The 18,592-nt window shown below is 34.2% G+C and overlaps 1 protein-coding gene across 1 annotated transcript; it reads right to left on the reverse strand.

Annotated features, from left to right (window-relative positions):
- Positions 1–7,568: 7,568 nt before the first annotated feature.
- Positions 7,569–8,465, reverse strand: LOC141547374 (vomeronasal type-1 receptor 1-like). The gene has a single exon (XM_074275818.1). It carries the CDS (start codon positions 8,463–8,465, stop codon positions 7,569–7,571), a length of 897 nt encoding a protein of 298 aa, XP_074131919.1.
- Between the last annotated feature and the right edge of the window lie 10,127 nt (positions 8,466–18,592).

The following is an 18,592-nucleotide window of genomic DNA, read 5'->3' on the forward strand; positions in this document are numbered from 1 at the left end:
CTTATATTTTTGAAAAAGCTTCTGCCCGTTAGCCATTATCTAATCTTCTTTTATGTATATATTATGCCTCCTTCTCTGTCCTCATCTCTCTCTCATGTCTCTGTCTCTTTCTCTCTTTCTGTCTCTCCCACTCTCTGTCCTTGCCTGCATTTGCAGTATTTTGCACGTTGGGGATCCCTGTAGTCTTTGAACTTCTTGAAGCAGGCAGTGCTTTTGCCTTTCTTTTCCTCCTCTCACTCACCATTGGGACTGGACCATTGCTACTTTGCTTTTTGACTGGCTGACTTTCATTTAGCTCATTCAGTAAGATCTTATGCAAGGCTCTAAGGAGCAAATTATTGATTCTTTACTTTTGTACAAATCTGTCTCAGCTACTAAGGCACAGTCACTTACCAGGTCAGACTCTGTCAATACAGCAGAAAGTAGAACAGCAGCAATCTGTGTTGAAGCAGGAAAATATGTCTGTATGACTGTGTGGCTCATATATAGGGGATGGTCAGGATTGCAGGTATTATGCTGGCTTGTCTGACCTCATCTCCCCATTAGGGTTGCAATTATCATGTCATCTGCAGAGAAATGGTCCTGCTTGCCTGGGTTAACTGGGACCCATTTATTAGAAAATGAACTTTTATCCCAAGTGTTTACATTATCTAGAGTGTTGATTTCTTAAAGTCTCTAGTGTAGCATCAATGAGCGAAGCAATGAAGATCTGTCAAGTGACTTGCAGGAAGATGCAATGAAAACAAGTGAGCCAGAGCATTGTGCACCTAGTTCATGTTTAGCTTTGGTTATAGATGAGTCTCTCTTGTATAATTGACACCATTGGGTCTGTTTTTTAGGACTGTCCCAATAAGCTCCCAATTTTGTATTCTGTCTAATTGAAAATAAATTAAAAGTCAACTGTATCCCTAGAAAAAATGAGGGCTAATTACACATTAGGCACTGATAATTATCTCTGGTCAAGACTATCTCAAATTCTATCTCCTACAGAAAAGGAGGATCAACACTTGGAACAAAAGTCATGGAATACCCTGTAGTTTCAGTGGTTGGGCCAGAACATCACACTTCTTTTCTCAATTTTTCCCTGTGTGAGCAGACTTAAACTTCTATATATTTTCCCCCTCTAGTCTGCTATTATTGGGAAATAAGTTTGATGTTCTGACCCACCTCCTCATTCCACAGGGTAATTCATTTGTTCCAAGTGTTGGTCTTCCTTTTCTGTAGGGGATAGTTATATTAGTTAAACTGAGAGGTACTTTTGAGTTGTTTTCCTTTGCTTTTTAGAGAAATGCAATTAATTATTATTGGTTTAGAGCATTTTTTTCATATAAGTATAGAGTGCTTTAAATTTGTCATTTGAATATTGTTCATATCCTCTGACCATTTGTCAATTGTGGAATGACATTTATTCTGATAAATTTGACACAGTTCTTTTTACATTTTAGAAATGAGTTCTTTTCAGAAACACTAGCTGTTAAATATTTTCCCCAGGTCTTTAGTTACCTTTTAATTTTTTTTCTGTTTCATTTTGTTTGCGCATTTTTAAATTTAATGTAAACAAAGTTGTCCATTTTGTCTTTCACAAGGTTCTCTATTTCTTATTTGTTCATAACTTCTCACTTCTTTAACGATCCGATAGGTACATTATCTCTTGTTCTCCTAATTGTTTAAGGTTTCCTTCTTTATACCCAAATCATGTACCCATTTTGACCTTATTTTGGTGTAGGATGTGCAGTGTAGGTCTATGCTTAGTTCCTGACATGTTATTTTCTAGTTTTCCCAGCAATTTTTGTCAAATAGTTAGTTCTCATTATAGAAGCTGGAATTTGGGGGTCTATCAAACACTTGATCCCTCTAGGCTTTTATTATAGTGTTGTGTGTATCTAATCGATTCCACTGATCCGACACTATATTTCTTTTCCAGTACCAAAAGGTTTTGATGCTGTTGCCGTATGATATGGTTTTAGGTTTGGTTCTGCTAAGCTACCATCCGTCATTTTTTTTCATTAATTCCCATAATATGCTTGACTTTTTGCTCTTCCAGATGAATGTTGTTATTATTTTTTCTATCTAGAAAATCATGTTTTGGCAGCTTGATGGATATTGCAGTGAACAAGTAAATCGATTTAGGTAGACTTGCCATTTGTATCATATTAGCTCAGTTTATCAATGAGCAATTTATATTTTTCCAGTTGTGTACTTCTGACTTTACTTGTATAAAAATAATTTTCTAATTATGTTCATATAGTTCTTAGGTGCGTCTTGACAGGTAGACACCCACATATCTTATTTGGACAATATTAATTCCAAATCGAATTTCTCTTGTATCTCTATCTGCTGGGCTTTTTCAGTAATATATAGAAAATCTGATGATTTGTTTGTTTATTTTATATTCTGCAACTCTGCTAAAGTTGTGAATTGTTTCCATTAGGTTTTTGGATCCTGTTATTGGATTCCAAACCAAAAGTTTGCCTATTTTATTGATTTTTAAAAATAAAATCAACTCTTAGTTTCATTTATGAGTTCTCTAGTTTGTTTAGTTTCTGTTTTATTAATTTAGCCTTGGAGTTTCAGAATTTCTAATTTGGTATTTAATTGGGGTTTTTAAATTTGTTCTTTTTCTAGAGGTTTTAAGTACATATCCAATTTTTTGATCTTCTCTTTATGTTTTATTCAGGTACTAATTATCAATACAAAATTTCCTCTAAAAACTTCTTGGGCTACATCCCATAGTTTTAGGTATGTTGTCTCATTATTGTCATTGTCTCGGATAAAATTGAGGATTGTTTCTGTGATTTGTTGTGTGACACATCATTATGTAGAATTTGATTATTTGATTTCTAATCCATTTTAGTCTATCTTTCTCTGCCCTTTTATAGAATATAATTTTTATTGCATTGTGGTCTGAAAAGCAAACATTTTCTATTTCTTCCTTTTCAGATTTATATGTCCTAATACATGGTACATAATGGCCCTAATACATGGTCAATCTTTTGTAGGTACCATATAGTACCAAGAAAAAACTTGAATTCCTTTGATGTCTCTATTCAATTTTGACTGTAGATCTATCATATCTATTAATGTGCCTGGTTTCTTTCTCATTGTTTATTTTGTGGTTCGATTTGCATGATTCTGAGAGGGGAAGTTGTCTATTTCTTTGTATAACTGCCTTAATATCTTCTCTAGATATCTGAATTCTCTACCACTTGGTGCATATACATTTAATATCATTAATTCTTCATTGTTAATGAACCCTTTATCAAGAGGTACTTTCCTTTCTTATCTTTTAGTTATATATGTTTTTACTTTTCCTTTATTTGAGATCAGAGTTCCTAGGGCTACTTTTTTTTATTTCCGTTTGAAGTACTATAATAAATTCTATTTCAGCCTTAAACTTTACTCTGTATCTCTCTGTCAAATGTGTTTTTTGTACACATGATCTAGCGCTCTCTCTCTCTCTCTCTCTCTCTCTCTCTCTCTCTCTCTCTCTCTCTCTCTCTCTCTCTCTCTCTCTCTCTCTTTTTTTCCTTTTTGAGACTTGGGTTAAGTGACTTGCCCAGGGTCACACTGCAAGGAAGTGTTAAGTGTCTGAGATCAAATTTGAACTTGGGTACTCCTGAATTCAAGGCTGGTGTTCTATCCACTGTGCCACCTAGCTGCCCCCTCATTCTCTTTTTTAATCCACTCTAGTGTTTCTTCAGTTTCATGAGAAAGTTCATGCCATTCACAGTTGTGATTACTAGCTCTGTGTTTCCCCTCATCCTATTTTTGCCTCTTTCTATAGTTTTATTTTCTCTTTGGACCCTGTTCTTAGTATCATTTTTTGCAACTATTACATCCCTGCCTTATCTCCTATCACTCTTCCCCTCTTGTCTTAGTTTTTTTTCAACTAACCCTGCCTAATATTTTATCTATTACTCTCTTCCCTTCTCTTCCCTTTCTTCCCTCTTGTTTCTGTCCTCTATTCTATGCAACCCCTCCCTTTTCTTCTTTCTTTCGCTTCCTTATTTATAGGTTTAGATACATTTCTTTATCCAGCTGAATGATTAAATTATTCCCTCTTAAAACCAAAAGTGGAACAGGGAAATGACTATGAACCACCACATAGTATTCCCAATACCCCTATTTTTGTCCACTTGCATTTTTGATTTCCTTCACAGGCTAATGGTACACTATTTTAATGTCCGATTCTTTTTGTACAGCAAAATAACTGTTTGGACATGTATACATATATTGTATATAATTTATACTTTAACATATGTAACATGTTTTGGTCAACCTGCCATCTGGGAGAGGGGGGTTGGGGGAAAGAGGGGAAAAATTGGAACAAAAGGCTTGGAAATTATCAGTGTTGTAAAATTACCCATGCATATATCTTGCAAATAAAAAAAAACTATAATAGTAATAAAAATAATAAAACATATATTAAACAAACAAACCAACCAACAAACAAACAAAAGTGATGAGATCAAGCTTCAGATAATGCTAATCCCCTTCCTTCTTTTCCATTGGTTTTAATAATTCTTTTGTGCCTGTTCATGTCATCTAATTTGTTCCATTACATCTCCCTGTCCTCTTTTAGTAAAGACCTTTTCCATCCATTAATATCTTTCTTTGATGTCACATCAGAGTCCATTCAGAAGTATACCTTCTGTCCATGTAATTTCCACACTGTCTGCTCTAGAAATAGATACAGTTCTCAAGAGTTACAGATATCACCAACATAATCCAACAGCAAGAGATACAAAGAGAAATTCCATTCAAAATAATGGTCGATAGTATAAAATATTTGGGAATATATCTACCAAAGGAGAGTCAGGAATTATATGAGCAAAATTACAAAACACTTGCCACAAAAATAAAGTCAGATTTAAATAATTGGAAAGACATTCAGTGCTCTTGGATAGGCCGAGCGAATATAATTAAGATGACAATACTCCCCAAACTAATCTATTTATTTAGTGCTATACCAATCAGACTCCTGTTCTATGATTGTTTCTCCTCTTTTATTTGAAATTGCATCATAACATCCTTCAAAAATACAAGTGTTTTTTATTTTCCTAAATCCACCAATTCATCATCATTTGCTACGACATAGCAATCTTCCAAAACTATGCAATATAGTTTTTTAAATACTCTAAAGCAATATTGATCAATCATTTAGAGTAATTTTCTGATTTTTCCTTTTTCATAAATCTATTTATGCTTTAACTTTGAGATCAATGATCACTTACCCTTGCTTTTCTCCTAATAAATTATACTCTTAATCATTATTTTTCTTTGTTTGTGCCTCTTATTTTTTATCACTCTGAATTCTTCTCCTTTCCTTCTACCTTGTATCTTGATTTACTCTACCTTCTCCCACTCACATTTTCCTTTGCTGTTGATCCAATTTCTGTTAATATACACACTTCTCTATACTATTCCACTCCCTGTTATCTTATTCTCTCTCCTTCTTTATAAATTAAAAATATATATATCTTTTAGATGCACACACACAAATGATATATTCTTCGTTCTTTGACATATTCCTACTGGGAATAAAGAAGCCTCCCTTATCTATATACTATGTAACATTTTTTCTAGCACGTCCTTCATATAACATAAGTACTTTTAAAAAACCTTTTTTTTCCTAAAAGGTTTTTTAGAAACACATCATATATAAACCTCTCTTCAAGCTTTCCTCCTTTCTAAGAAGCCATGTGTTTGTTTGCCTGTATGAATGTTTGTGTGTGTGTGTGTGTGTGTGTGTGTATATATATGTGTGTGTGTGTGTGTGTATATATATGTGTGTGTGTGTGTGTGTGTGTGTGTGTATTTGTTTGTATATGTGAATAGACCTGTATGCATATATGTATGTGTGTACTGAATATGGGAAACTGCTTTGATTTTCTATTTATTTTTTATAATTGTCTTAGCTCCTAGTTCAAGTATGAATGGATTGAAATGGATGAATGGGAACCTAAATTGTGGCCAATTAAACAGAGAAAATATTTTCTAAGTTCAAAAGGGGTACATAAAGAATACACCACAGTTTTATTTCATGAGTTTGATCTAGTTCTTGGATTGCCTCTTAGGGGCATAATCAGATTTTTGGGAAACCACATAATAATTGGGCTCTCTACTGTCATTTGCTTCTCACCAGGTTCTGAGACAGCAGGAGAAGAATTTTATGTTTACTTTGTAATCTCCTATCTCCTGTCAGTGTCTCCATACTTAGGAGAGGCTTAACTGTGGTGATCATTTTTAGGTGATGAATGATGACTATTCCATGAGAGAGGGGGCCTTTCCCTGTACAATTATTTCCCATTGCAAGTTTGGCTTTTTACTTTTTTGCTCTGGTTCCTAAACACTGAGATTTTTTGTTAAATGCAAAATATCTGGCTTGATCATCTAAGAACTGTTACTAAAATATTTAAGATCCTTATTTCCTATGATTAGAGACCCCAAAATTTAGACTTTGTCAGGAAGTAATTTTTAAATTCATTGGATGAAAATATAACAAGGACAATTCTTATATGCAGCAGATTTACTACTGAACCTCTCAGCCAGTCACTCTCCTGATTTTTTGGCTCCTTTCTAGCCAGGGAATATTAAGGAGATGGCCTCTCTCCTCCCCAAGTAGAAAGAATGGGGTGTCTATCACAGATTCCTGGGTTGTCAGGACTCTCAGGGACAGAATCTTTGCCATATGCACAGCAGAACAAAGAAGATTCAAAATATGAAACAATATAATTTTTTTAAAAGCTTATAGAATAAATTCTATGTATTATATTCAGGGGGGATCATCTTTTCTTTGATATATTGTAGGTTTTTCTGCTCTTTGTGCATTTTTTATTTTCTTCTCTCCAAGCTTTCCTACCCGTCCATGTACTCCAAGCGATCTACAATTAAGCAAAGATATATTCATATATATACACACATACATGCATATATATAGACATATATATATGTCTATATATAGACATATATATATACATATATATGTCTATATATATAGACATATATATATGTCTATATATATACATACATATATATATATATATATATATATATATATATATATATATATATATATATATATATATATATATATATATATATATATATTCTTGTGAATAGAATTCCAGTACTACTAGCTCTCTTCCCCACATAATTCCTCTAGGCCAGAGGAGTTTACAATTCATACTGGCCAAACATCCACTCTGATACATACATGTATCATATATACATTATGTATTTTATATATATATAAAATACATATATACACATATATAATATATATATATATATATATATACATATATACATATATAATACATATATATATATAAAATGCATATATATATATTCAATCAGCTCTAGTTGTGAGGAGGGCCACAGTTCTGCTCCCAGTCTTGAATGTTTTTTCATGCTCTACATTCACTCTGAGCTACTCTAGTTTGTGCAAGAAATCAGGAGAACTTGGAACTTTTTGAATTACTATGCCATCTTCCCAGAATCCTCTGTACATATTCTGCATGGATAGACATTACATAATAAGGGAGATTCAGTAACTTTTCAAATGCTTAACAAGCACAAGAATTGGGGACCTGCTTATTAATGCTGACCAGAATAAATGGGCTGACTGTTGGATAACAAAGAGAGAGAAGCGCTGAGGTATGTATCATCCACATGTTTATGGATTTAAAATACAACATACAGATTATACAAATGGGACTGAATGTATTAAAGAAAAAAAAGGTGGCCACTAGAAGCAGGATAGTTTGGGTTGCCCTCGTTTCAGGGGATACTTTTGTGGAGGTGCTCTTACTATGTATATGATTAACATTTCTCCTGTGTCTATATAAGATTAAGACCATATGGACACTAGAAGCAGTCATGAGACCTGCAAAGAAAGCATCATGGACAAATGTTATAATTTGAAATTTTATATGATTATTATTATACACATCTAGAGTTCTATACCCAGTGCTGCATCCATCTTTACTGACTGTGCTGTTCTTTGGACTATCATGACGTAGAAATAGAAGCATATCGAATATTAGATGGAAGATCCAGCATAGAACAGTGCATCTAATGATGCTCTTTGGTCCTTTAATTTTCACCTGTGCCCATAAGGAGTTATTGGGACTAATAGTAATGGCCTGGAAGACACTCAAGAGGCAGGTGCTGTTTAAGGAGAGACCCCGGGTTAGTATCTGCATATATGTAATGATTATAATCCCAGTCCTGTCCAGGACACATTTTACCTTCCAAAGCCTTGTTATGGTAGGTATTCCTCTAAAGAGAAGTACCATGGCATTGGAAAAGGCTAACTGGATGATAACTATATTTTTGGGTCTTACTGTATGAGCAGTCAGGAAATTAAAGCTGTTTAGGATGAGGAGAGTTAAGTTCCCCAGGAATCCAATTCCGGTTAGTTGCAGGTATACTATCCCCAGAATTTCATCCAAGGTCAGCATTTTTTACCTCATGAAGATGATTTGCTGCCAATCTCGAGGAGACCTATGGGTAAAAACATGAAAATATGCTAATGACATACTGTGATTTGCCCACTGAAATTCCATGATTTCCAGTATAAATATGCAGTGTAAAGGATTTCCAGAGTGATAAGATTTACCCAAAGAATCATGAACAGCAAGAAGGAGAATAAGAATCTCAACCCTTTCTATGTAACTCTGAAGTCCTTTTTCCAGCTCAGTTTGGTGCTGCTTGGATAATATTGTTGTTCCCGGAGGGCAGAGCACTTCTTCAGCCCCATACAAAGCATTGTTTTTAATGTAAGAAGAAACTAAATCATATGTATTATAAAACTCCACCAGGATTGGGGAACATGCTGAGGTAGGAGAAAATACCTTAAGACCATCTTATTTAGGAGGAAGAAATGAAGATTCAAAGAACTCTCAGTTTGCACATCAGTATTGATTTCTGAAATGGCAGACTCTGCATTTGGGGACAGGGACAGGAGAGCCCACATCCTCAATCAGTGCTATTTGCATCATTTTATTTTGTCCCATTATCTCAAAGGAGAGAAGCATGTTGGGCCACATTAAGAAAAGGTAATGGATCAGAACAGGGAAAAGGTGAGAATAGGAGCCAAGGATCTTTACTGTGGTAGTGCTTTCCCAATCCAGTGAGAAATTACAGATTCTGAACATGCCAGATTAAGTCATTAGACAGGAGGCAATTCCTGTGCTCATTAACAGATCTCGGTTTATATGCCAAAACGTGCTCAAGACAGAGACAGAAGAAGTAATACTATCTCTTTCCCATCTTCTTCCAATGTAACCAATGCCTGCCCTATATGTACCTAGGGATACTTTTTGGACAAAATATTTCAGCGTCAGAATTTCTTGTCCATTAATTTCATACTGACCTTTGACTCAGTTAAGGTCGAAATTTCTTAAGCAATTGTCACAACCCCATTTGGTTCCTGGTAGCTGAATGTTGGTGTCATGAAATTATGAATTGTTATCAGTGAATGTTGGATTTTATACTTAATTTTTATACCTCCACATATGGATAAGCATTGAAATTTCTCAGGTGAAAGATTAAAAGTGGGAACCATTTAAGAAGCCCTGCCTTAAGTGAAGCCCAGAGCAGGAAGGGTTGAGAAATATTCAGCCAGCACTGGAGCAGGTTCAATGCCAGTTCTAGATGGCATTTGATGCCTTATTCCTTTTTTTTGTGATGGGAAGTGTTATTTTTTTTGGATTAGTGCATAAAGATACAGGAATATTAGGTTGATTTTCCTTGAATCACTCAGTCTCTTACACTTTCCTTATAACTATGCCCTGGCTTGCCCAGCTTCCTTCAGATCTTAGCCAAAGTCTAATAATTTTCTGAAGCATATGCCAGTTAGTCATTATCTAAACATCTCTTTTATGTATATAATGTGCCTCCTCCTCTGTCCTTCTTTCTCTCTAGTGTCTCTGTCTCTTTCTCTTTCTGCCTCTTCCCTGCATTTGCAGGTTTTTGCATGTTCAGGATCCCGTAGTCTTTGAACTTCTTGAAGCAGGCAGTGCTTTTGCCTTTCTTTACCTCCTCTCACTCACCACTGGGACGGGACCATTGCTACTTTGCTTTTTGAGTGGCTGACTTTCTCTTAGCTCATTCAGTAAGATTTTAAGCTAGGCAGTTGAGCATCTAATCATTGATTCTCTTCTGTTGTAGAGATCTCTGTCTCAGGTCCTGAGGCACAGTCACTTACCTGGTCGGTCTTTGTCAATACAGCAGAAAGCAGAACAGCAGCAATTCGTGTTGAAGCAGGAAAACATGCTTGTCTGACTGTGTGGGTCTCATATAGGGGATGGTCAGGGATGCAGTTATTATGCTGGCTGTGTCTGAGCTCATCTTTCCATCAGGGCTGCAATTATCATGTCATCTGCAGAGAAATGGTGCTGTTTGCCTGGGTTAACTGGGACCCATTTAAAAGAAAATGAACTTTTATCCCAAGTGTTTACATTATTTAGATTATTGATTGCTTAAAGTCTCTAGTGTAGCATCAATGAGCAGGTGGGGAGAAGGGAAGCAATGGAGGCCTGTCAAGTGACTCACAGGAAGATGCAATAAGAACATGTGAGCCAGAGCATTGTGCCCCTGATTGATGTTCAGCTCTGGTTATAGATACGTCTCTCTTTTATAATTGATACCATTGGGTCTGTCTTTTAGGACTGTCCCAATAAGCTCCCAATTTTCTATTCTGTCTAATTGAAAAGAAATTAAAAGTCTAGTGTAGCCCCAGAAAAAATGAGGGCTAATTCAACATTAGGAACTAATGATCACCTCTGGTCAAAATTACCTCAACTTCCATCTCTTACAGAAAAGGAGGATCAACATTTGGAACAAAACTCATGGAATACCCTGTGATTTGAGGGCTTGGGTCAGAACATCACACTTCTTTTCTCAAATTCTTTTCCTATGTGAGCAGACTTAAACTTCTATATATTTTCCCTCTCTAGTCTGCTCTTATTGGGACAGAAGTGTGATGTTCTGACCCACCTCCTCATTCCACAGGGTAATTCATTTGTTCTAAGTGTTGGTCTTCCTTTTCTGTAGGGGATAGAAGACCTAACTTTTAATTCTACAATTTCTTTTTTTCAATTAATTTTATAATTATAATTTTTGACTGTACATATGCATGGGTACTTTTTTTCACATTATCCCTTGTATTCACTTCTTAACCGAATTTTCCCCTCTCTTCCTCTACACCCTCCTGTAGATAACCGGCAATGTTAAATGTGTTACAGTATATCTTAGATATAATATATATGTGGAAAACTGAATTTCTTGTTGCATGCTAAGAATGGGATTCAGAAGGTAAAAGTAAACTGGGTAGAAAGACAATAGTGTCAACAGTTTACAATTAATTCCCAGTGTTCCTTCTCTGGGTATAGCTGATTTTGTCCATCATTGATCAATTGGAACTGAATTAGACCTTCTCTATGTTGAAGATATCCACTTCAATCAGAATACATCCTCATACAGTATTGTTGTTGAAATGTCTCCAAACCTCTCTGTATTCATCCTACTGGTCATTTCTTACAGAGCAATAATATTTCATAACCTTCAGATACTATAATTTACCCAACCATTCTCCAATTGATGGGCATCCTTTCTTTTTACAGTCTCTAGCCACTACAAAAAGAGCTGCCACAAACATTTTGGCACATACAGGTCCCTTTCCCTTCTTTAGTATTTCTTTGTGATATAAGCCCAGTAGTAGCACTGCTGGATCAAAGGGTATGCACAGTTTGATAACTTTTTGGGCCTAGTTCTAAATTGCTCTCCAGAATGGTTGTATTCTTTCACAACTCTACCAACAATGCATCAGTGTCTCAATTTTCCCACAGCCCCTCCAACAGTCATCATTATTTTTTCCCGTCATGTTACCCAATCTTACAGGTATGTATTGTTATTTCATAGTTGTCTTAATTTTCATTTCTCTGATTAATAGTGATTTGGAACACTCTTTTATATGAATGGAAATAGTTTCAATTTCATCATCTGAAAATTGTCTGTTTATATCCTTTGACCATTTATCAATTGGAGAATGGTTTGATTTCTTATAAATTAGAATCAGTTCTCTATATATTTTGGAAATGAAGCCTTTATAAGAACCTTTAACTGTAAAAATATTTTCCCAATTTGTTACTTCACTTCTAATCTTGTTTGCATTAGTTTTGTTTGTACAATAGCTTTTTAATTTGATGTAATCAAAATTTTCTATTTTGTGATCAATAATGATCTCTAGTTCTCCTTTGGTCACAAATTCCTTCGTCCTCCACAAGTCTGAGAGGTAAACTATCCTATGTTCTTCTAATCTATTTATGATCTCATTCTTTATGCCCAAATCATCTACAATTTCTTTATTACCAGCACCTACTTTTCTTCCCCACCTCACCACATAATGAGCCTAACCTTCATTTTGGAATAATAAATAACTACTCATCTTCCATGTACAGGAACAGTGATATTCCTTGCTGATCTAAGTTTCTAATATTCTATTTCTCCTTGCCTCTTATTCTTTCTCAATCAAATATATTAATCCCTACTATGTATCAGACATTGGGTTCACATATGGTGATGATGACCAAAATGAAAATGAAATTTCTCTTCTCAAATATTTTGGGTTTTTTTGGTAAAGTGTAAGAGTTTATGTATGTGTGTGTATGTGTGTGTGTGTGTGTGTGTGTGTGTGTGTGTGTGTGTGTGTGTATACATATATATATATATAACTGTGTGTATATATAACACAATTACAAAATACTTCTTTTTTGTTTTCTTTTATTTTCTTTTTTTATTTTTATCACCTTGCTTTATGAATTATATTGGGAGAGAAAAATTAGAACAATATGGAAGAAAACCATGAAAGAGATAAAAAAAAAACAGAAAAAAGAGGTGAAAAGAGTATGTGTTGATTTACTATTAATGTTCCTTATTTCTTTTGCTGGGTTCAGATGGCATTTTCTGAATTGCTTTGAAGCACTGAACCACTGAGAAGATTGAAGTCTTTCATAGTGGATCTTTGCACATTCTTGCTGTTATTGTATATAATGTATTCTTGGTTCTGCTGGTTTCACTCAGTATTAATTTGTGTAAGTCCTTCTAGGCTTTCTAACATTGGCTTGTTCATCACTTTGTATAGAATAATAATATTCCATTACTTACATATATCACAAGTTGTCCAGCCATTCCCCAGTGGATGCATTTCTACTCACTTACTGATTGTTTACTCCCCCCCAAAAAAAAAAAAAGAGCTGCTACAACCAGTTTTGCATGTGTGGGACTTTTTCCTCCTTTATGATTTCCATGGAGTAGTTATCTAGTAATGGAACTGCTGAGTGAAAGGATATGCACATTGTTATATTCCTTTGGGCATAATTCCAAATTGTTTTATAAATTGGTTGAATCACTTCACAACTCCTCCAACAATGCATTAGTGATCCACCTCCAATACTTATCATCTTTTCCTGTTATCTTAGTTAAACTGAGAGGTATGAGGTGGCACTTTAGAGTTGTTTTCCTTTGCTTTTTAGAGAAATGCAACTAATTATTATTGTTTTAGAGCATTTTTTTTCATATAAGTATAGCGGGCTTTAAATTTGTCATTTGAATATTGTTCATATCCTCTGTAAATTGAGGAATGGCATTTATTCTGATAAATTTGACACAATTCTTTTTACATTTTAGAAATAAGTTCTTTTAAAAAACCCTAGCTGTTAAGTATTTTCCCCAGCTCTTTAGTTACCTTTTAATTTTTTTCTGTTTCTTTTTGTTTGTGCATTTTTAATTTAATGTAAAGTTGTCCATTTTGTCTTGTACAATGTTCTCTATTTCTTATTTGTTCATAACTTCTCCCTTCTTTAAAGATCTGATAAGTACATTACCTCTTGTTCTCCTAATGGTTTAAGGCTTCATCATTTATACCCAAATCATGTACCCATTTTGACCTTATTTTGGTGTAGGGTGCACAGTGTAGGTCTATGCTGAGTTCCTGACTTATTATTTTCTAGTTTTCCCAGCAATTTTTGTCAAACAGTGAGTTCTCATTATAGAAGCTGGTGTTTAAGGGTTTATCAAACACTTGATTCCTATAGTAATTTTATTCATGTGTTCTGTACATCTAATCTATTTCACTGATCTGGCACTATATTTTTTAGCCAGCACCAAAAGGATTTGATGGTGTTGTTGTATGATATGGTTTTAGGTTTGGTTCTGCTAAGCTACCATCCTTCATATTTTTTTTCCATTAATACCCTTAATATCCTTGATTTTTGCTCTTCCAGATGAATCTTGTTATTATTTTTTCTATCTAGAAAATAATGTTTTGGCAGTTTGATGGATATTGCAGTGAACAAATAAGTCGATTTAGGTAGATTTGCCATTTGTATCATATTAGCTCAGCCTACCAATGAGCAATATATATTTTTTCCAGTTGTGTACTTCTGACTTAACTGTGTGCAAAGAATTTTCTAATTATGTTCATATAGTTCTTAAATGTGTCTTGACAGGTAGACACCCACCTATCTTATTTGGACAATAGGAATTCCAAATCGAATTTCTCTTGTATCTCTATCTGGTGGGCTTTGTCAGTAATATATAGAAAAGCTGATGATTTGTTCGTTTATTTTATATTCTACAACTCTGCTAAAGTTGCAAATTGTTTCCATTAGATTTTTGGATGCTGTTATTGGATTCCAAACAAAAGTTTGCCTATTTTATTGAATTTTTAAAATAAAATCAACTCTTAGTTTCATTTATGAGTTCTCTAGTTTTTTAGTTTCTTTTTTATTAATTTAGCCTTGGAGTTTCAGAATTTCTAATTTGGTATTTAATTGGGGTTTTTTAATTTGTTCTTTTTCTAGAGGTTTTAGGTACATATCCAATTCTTTGATCTTCTCTTTATGTTTTATTCAGGTACTAATTATTAATACAAAATTTCCTCTAAACACTTCTTGGGCTACATCCCATAGTTTCAGGTCTGTTGCCTCATTATTGTCATTGTCTCAGATAAAATTGAGGATTGTTTCTGTGATTTGTTGTGTGACCCATCATTATTTTGAATTAGATTATGTAAATTCTCATCCATTTTTAGTCTATCTTTCTCTGCCCTTTTATAGAATATAATTTTTATTGTATTGTGTTTGTAAAGCAAACCTTTTCTGTTTCTTCCTTTTCAGATTTATATGTCCTAATACATGGTGCATAATGGCCCTAATACATGGTCAATCTTTTGTAGGTACCATATAGTACCAAGAAAAAACTTGAATTCCTTTGATGTCTCTATTCAATTTTGACTATAGATCTATCATATCTATTAATGTGCCTGGTTTCTTTCTCATTGTTTATTTTGTGGTTCGATTTGCATGATTCTGAGAGGAGAAGTTGTCTATTTCTTTGTATAACTGCCTTAATATCTTCTCTAGATATCTGAATTCTCTACCACTTGGTGCATATACATTAAATATCATTAATTCTTCATTGTTAATGAACCCTTTATCAAGAGGTACTTTCCTTTCTTATCTTTTAGTTATATATGTTTTTACTTTTCCTTTATTTGAGATCAGAGTTCCTAGGGCTACTTTTTTTTATTTCCGTTGAAGTACTATAATAAATTCTATTTCAGCCTTAAACTTTACTCTGTATCTCTCTGTCAAATGTGTTTTTTGTACACATGATCTAGCGCTCTCTCTCTCTCTCTCTCTCTCTCTCTCTCTCTCTCTCTCTCTCTCTCTCTCTCTCTTTTTTTCCTTTTTGAGACTTGGGTTAAGTGACTTGCCCAGGGTCACACTGCAAGGAAGTGTTAAGTGTCTGAGATCAAATTTGAACTTGGGTACTCCTGAATTCAAGGCTGGTGTTCTATCCACTGTGCCACCTAGCTGCCCCCTCATTCTCTTTTTTAATCCACTCTAGTGTTTCTTCAGTTTCATGAGAAAGTTCATGCCATTCACAGTTGTGATTACTAGCTCTGTGTTTCCCCTCATCCTATTTTTGCCTCTTTCTATAGTTTTATTTTCTCTTTGGACCCTGTTCTTAGTATCATTTTTTGCAACTATTACATCCCTGCCTTATCTCCTATCACTCTTCCCCTCTTGTCTTAGTTTTTTTTCAACTAACCCTGCCTAATATTTTATCTATTACTCTCTTCCCTTCTCTTCCCTTTCTTCCCTCTTGTTTCTGTCCTCTATTCTATGCAACCCCTCCCTTTTCTTCTTTCTTTCGCTTCCTTATTTATAGGTTTCTTTATCCAGCTGAATGATTAAATTATTCCCTCTTAAAACCAAAAGTGGAACAGGGAAATGACTATGAACCACCACATAGAATTCCCAATACCCCTATTTTTGTCCACTTGCATTTTTGATTTCCTTCACAGGCTAATGGTACACTATTTTAATGTCCGATTCTTTTTGTACAGCAAAATAACTGTTTGGACATGTATACATATGTTGTATATAATTTATACTTTAACATATGTAACATGTTTTGGTCAACCTGCTATCTGGGAGAGGGGGGTTGGGGGAAAGAGGGGAAAAATTGGAACAAAAGGCTTGGAAATTATCAGTGTTGTAAAATTACCCATGCATATATCTTGCAAATAAAAAAAAACTATAATAGTAATAAAAATAATAAAATATATATTAAACAAACAAATCAAGCAACAAACAAACAAAAGTGATGAGATCAAGCTTCAGATAATGCTAATCCCCTTCCTTCTTTTCCATTGGTTTTAATAATTCTTTTGTGCCTGTTCATGTCATCTAATTTGTTCCATTACATCTCCCTGTCCTCTTTTAGTAAAGACCTTTTCCATCCATTAATATCTTTCTTTGATGTCACATCAGAGTCCATTCAGAAGTATACCTTCTGTCCATGTAATTTCCACACTGTCTGCTCTAGAAATAGATACAGTTCTCAAGAGTTACAGATATCACCAACATAATCCAACAGCAAGAGATACAAAGAGAAATTCCATTCAAAATAATGGTCGATAGTATAAAATATTTGGGAATATATCTACCAAAGGAGAGTCAGGAATTATATGAGCAAAATTACAAAACACTTGCCACAAAAATAAAGTCAGATTTAAATAATTGGAAAGACATTCAGTGCTCTTGGATAGGCCGAGCGAATATAATTAAGATGACAATACTCCCCAAACTAATCTATTTATTTAGTGCTATACCAATCAGACTCCTGTTCTATGATTGTTTTCTCCTCTTTTATTTGAAATTGCATCATAACATCCTTCAAAAATACAAGTGTTTTTTATTTTCCTAAATCCACCAATTCATCATCATTTGCTACGACATAGCAATCTTCCAAAACTATGCAATATAGTTTTTTAAATACTCTAAAGCAATATTGATCAATCATTTAGAGTAATTTTCTGATTTTTCCTTTTTCATAAATCTATTTATGCTTTAACTTTGAGATCAATGATCACTTACCCTTGCTTTTCTCCTAATAAATTATACTCTTAATCATTATTTTTCTTTGTTTGTGCCTCTTATTTTTTATCACTCTGAATTCTTCTCCTTTCCTTCTACCTTGTATCTTGATTTACTCTACCTTCTCCCACTCACATTTTCCCTTGCTGTTGATCCAATTTCTGTTAATATACACACTTGTCTATACTATTCCACTCCATGTTATCTTATTCTCTCTCCTTCTTTATAAATTAAAAATATATATATATCTTTTAGATACACACACACACAAATGATATATTCTTCGTTCTTTAACCTATTCCTACTGGAATAAAGAAGCCTCCCTTATCTATATACTATGTAACATTTTTTTCTAGCACGTCCTTCATATAACATAAGTACTTTTAAAAAACCTTTTTTTCCTAAAAGGTTTTTTAGAAACACATCATATATAAGCCTCCCTTCAAGCTTTCCTCCTTTCTAAGAAGCCATGTGTTTGTTTGCCTGTATGAATATTTGTGTATATATATATGTGTGTGTGTGTGTGTGTGTGTGTGTGTGTGTGTGTATGTGTGTATTTGTTTGTATATGTGAATAGACCTGTATGCATATATGTATGTGTGTACTGAATATGGGAAACTGCTTTGATTTTCTATTTATTTTTTATAATTGTCTTAGCTCCTAGTTCAAGTATGAATGGATTGAAATGGGTGAATGGGAACCTAAATTGTGGCCAATTAAACAGAGAAAATATTTTCTAAGTTCAAAAGGGGTACATAAAGAATACACCACAGTTACATTTCATGAGTTTGATCTAGTTCTTGGATTGCCTCTTAGGGGCATAATCAGATTTTTGGGAAACCACACAATAATTGGGCTCTCTACTGTCATTTGCTTCTCACCAGGTTCTGAGACAGTAGGAGAAAAATCTTAGGTTAACTTTGTAATCTCCTATCTACTGTGAGTGTCTCCTTACTCAGGAGAGGCTTAACTGTGGTAATCATTTTTAGGTGATGAATGATGACTATTCCATGAGAGAGGGGGCCTTTCCCTGTACAATTATTTCCCATTGCAAGTTTGGCTTTTACTTTTTTGCTCTGGTTCCTAAACACTGAGATTATTTGTTAAATGCAAAATATCTAGCTTGATCATCTAAGGAA

This window comes from Sminthopsis crassicaudata, chromosome 6 (genome assembly GCF_048593235.1).
Source record: "Sminthopsis crassicaudata isolate SCR6 chromosome 6, ASM4859323v1, whole genome shotgun sequence".
NCBI lineage: Eukaryota > Metazoa > Chordata > Mammalia > Dasyuromorphia > Dasyuridae > Sminthopsis > Sminthopsis crassicaudata.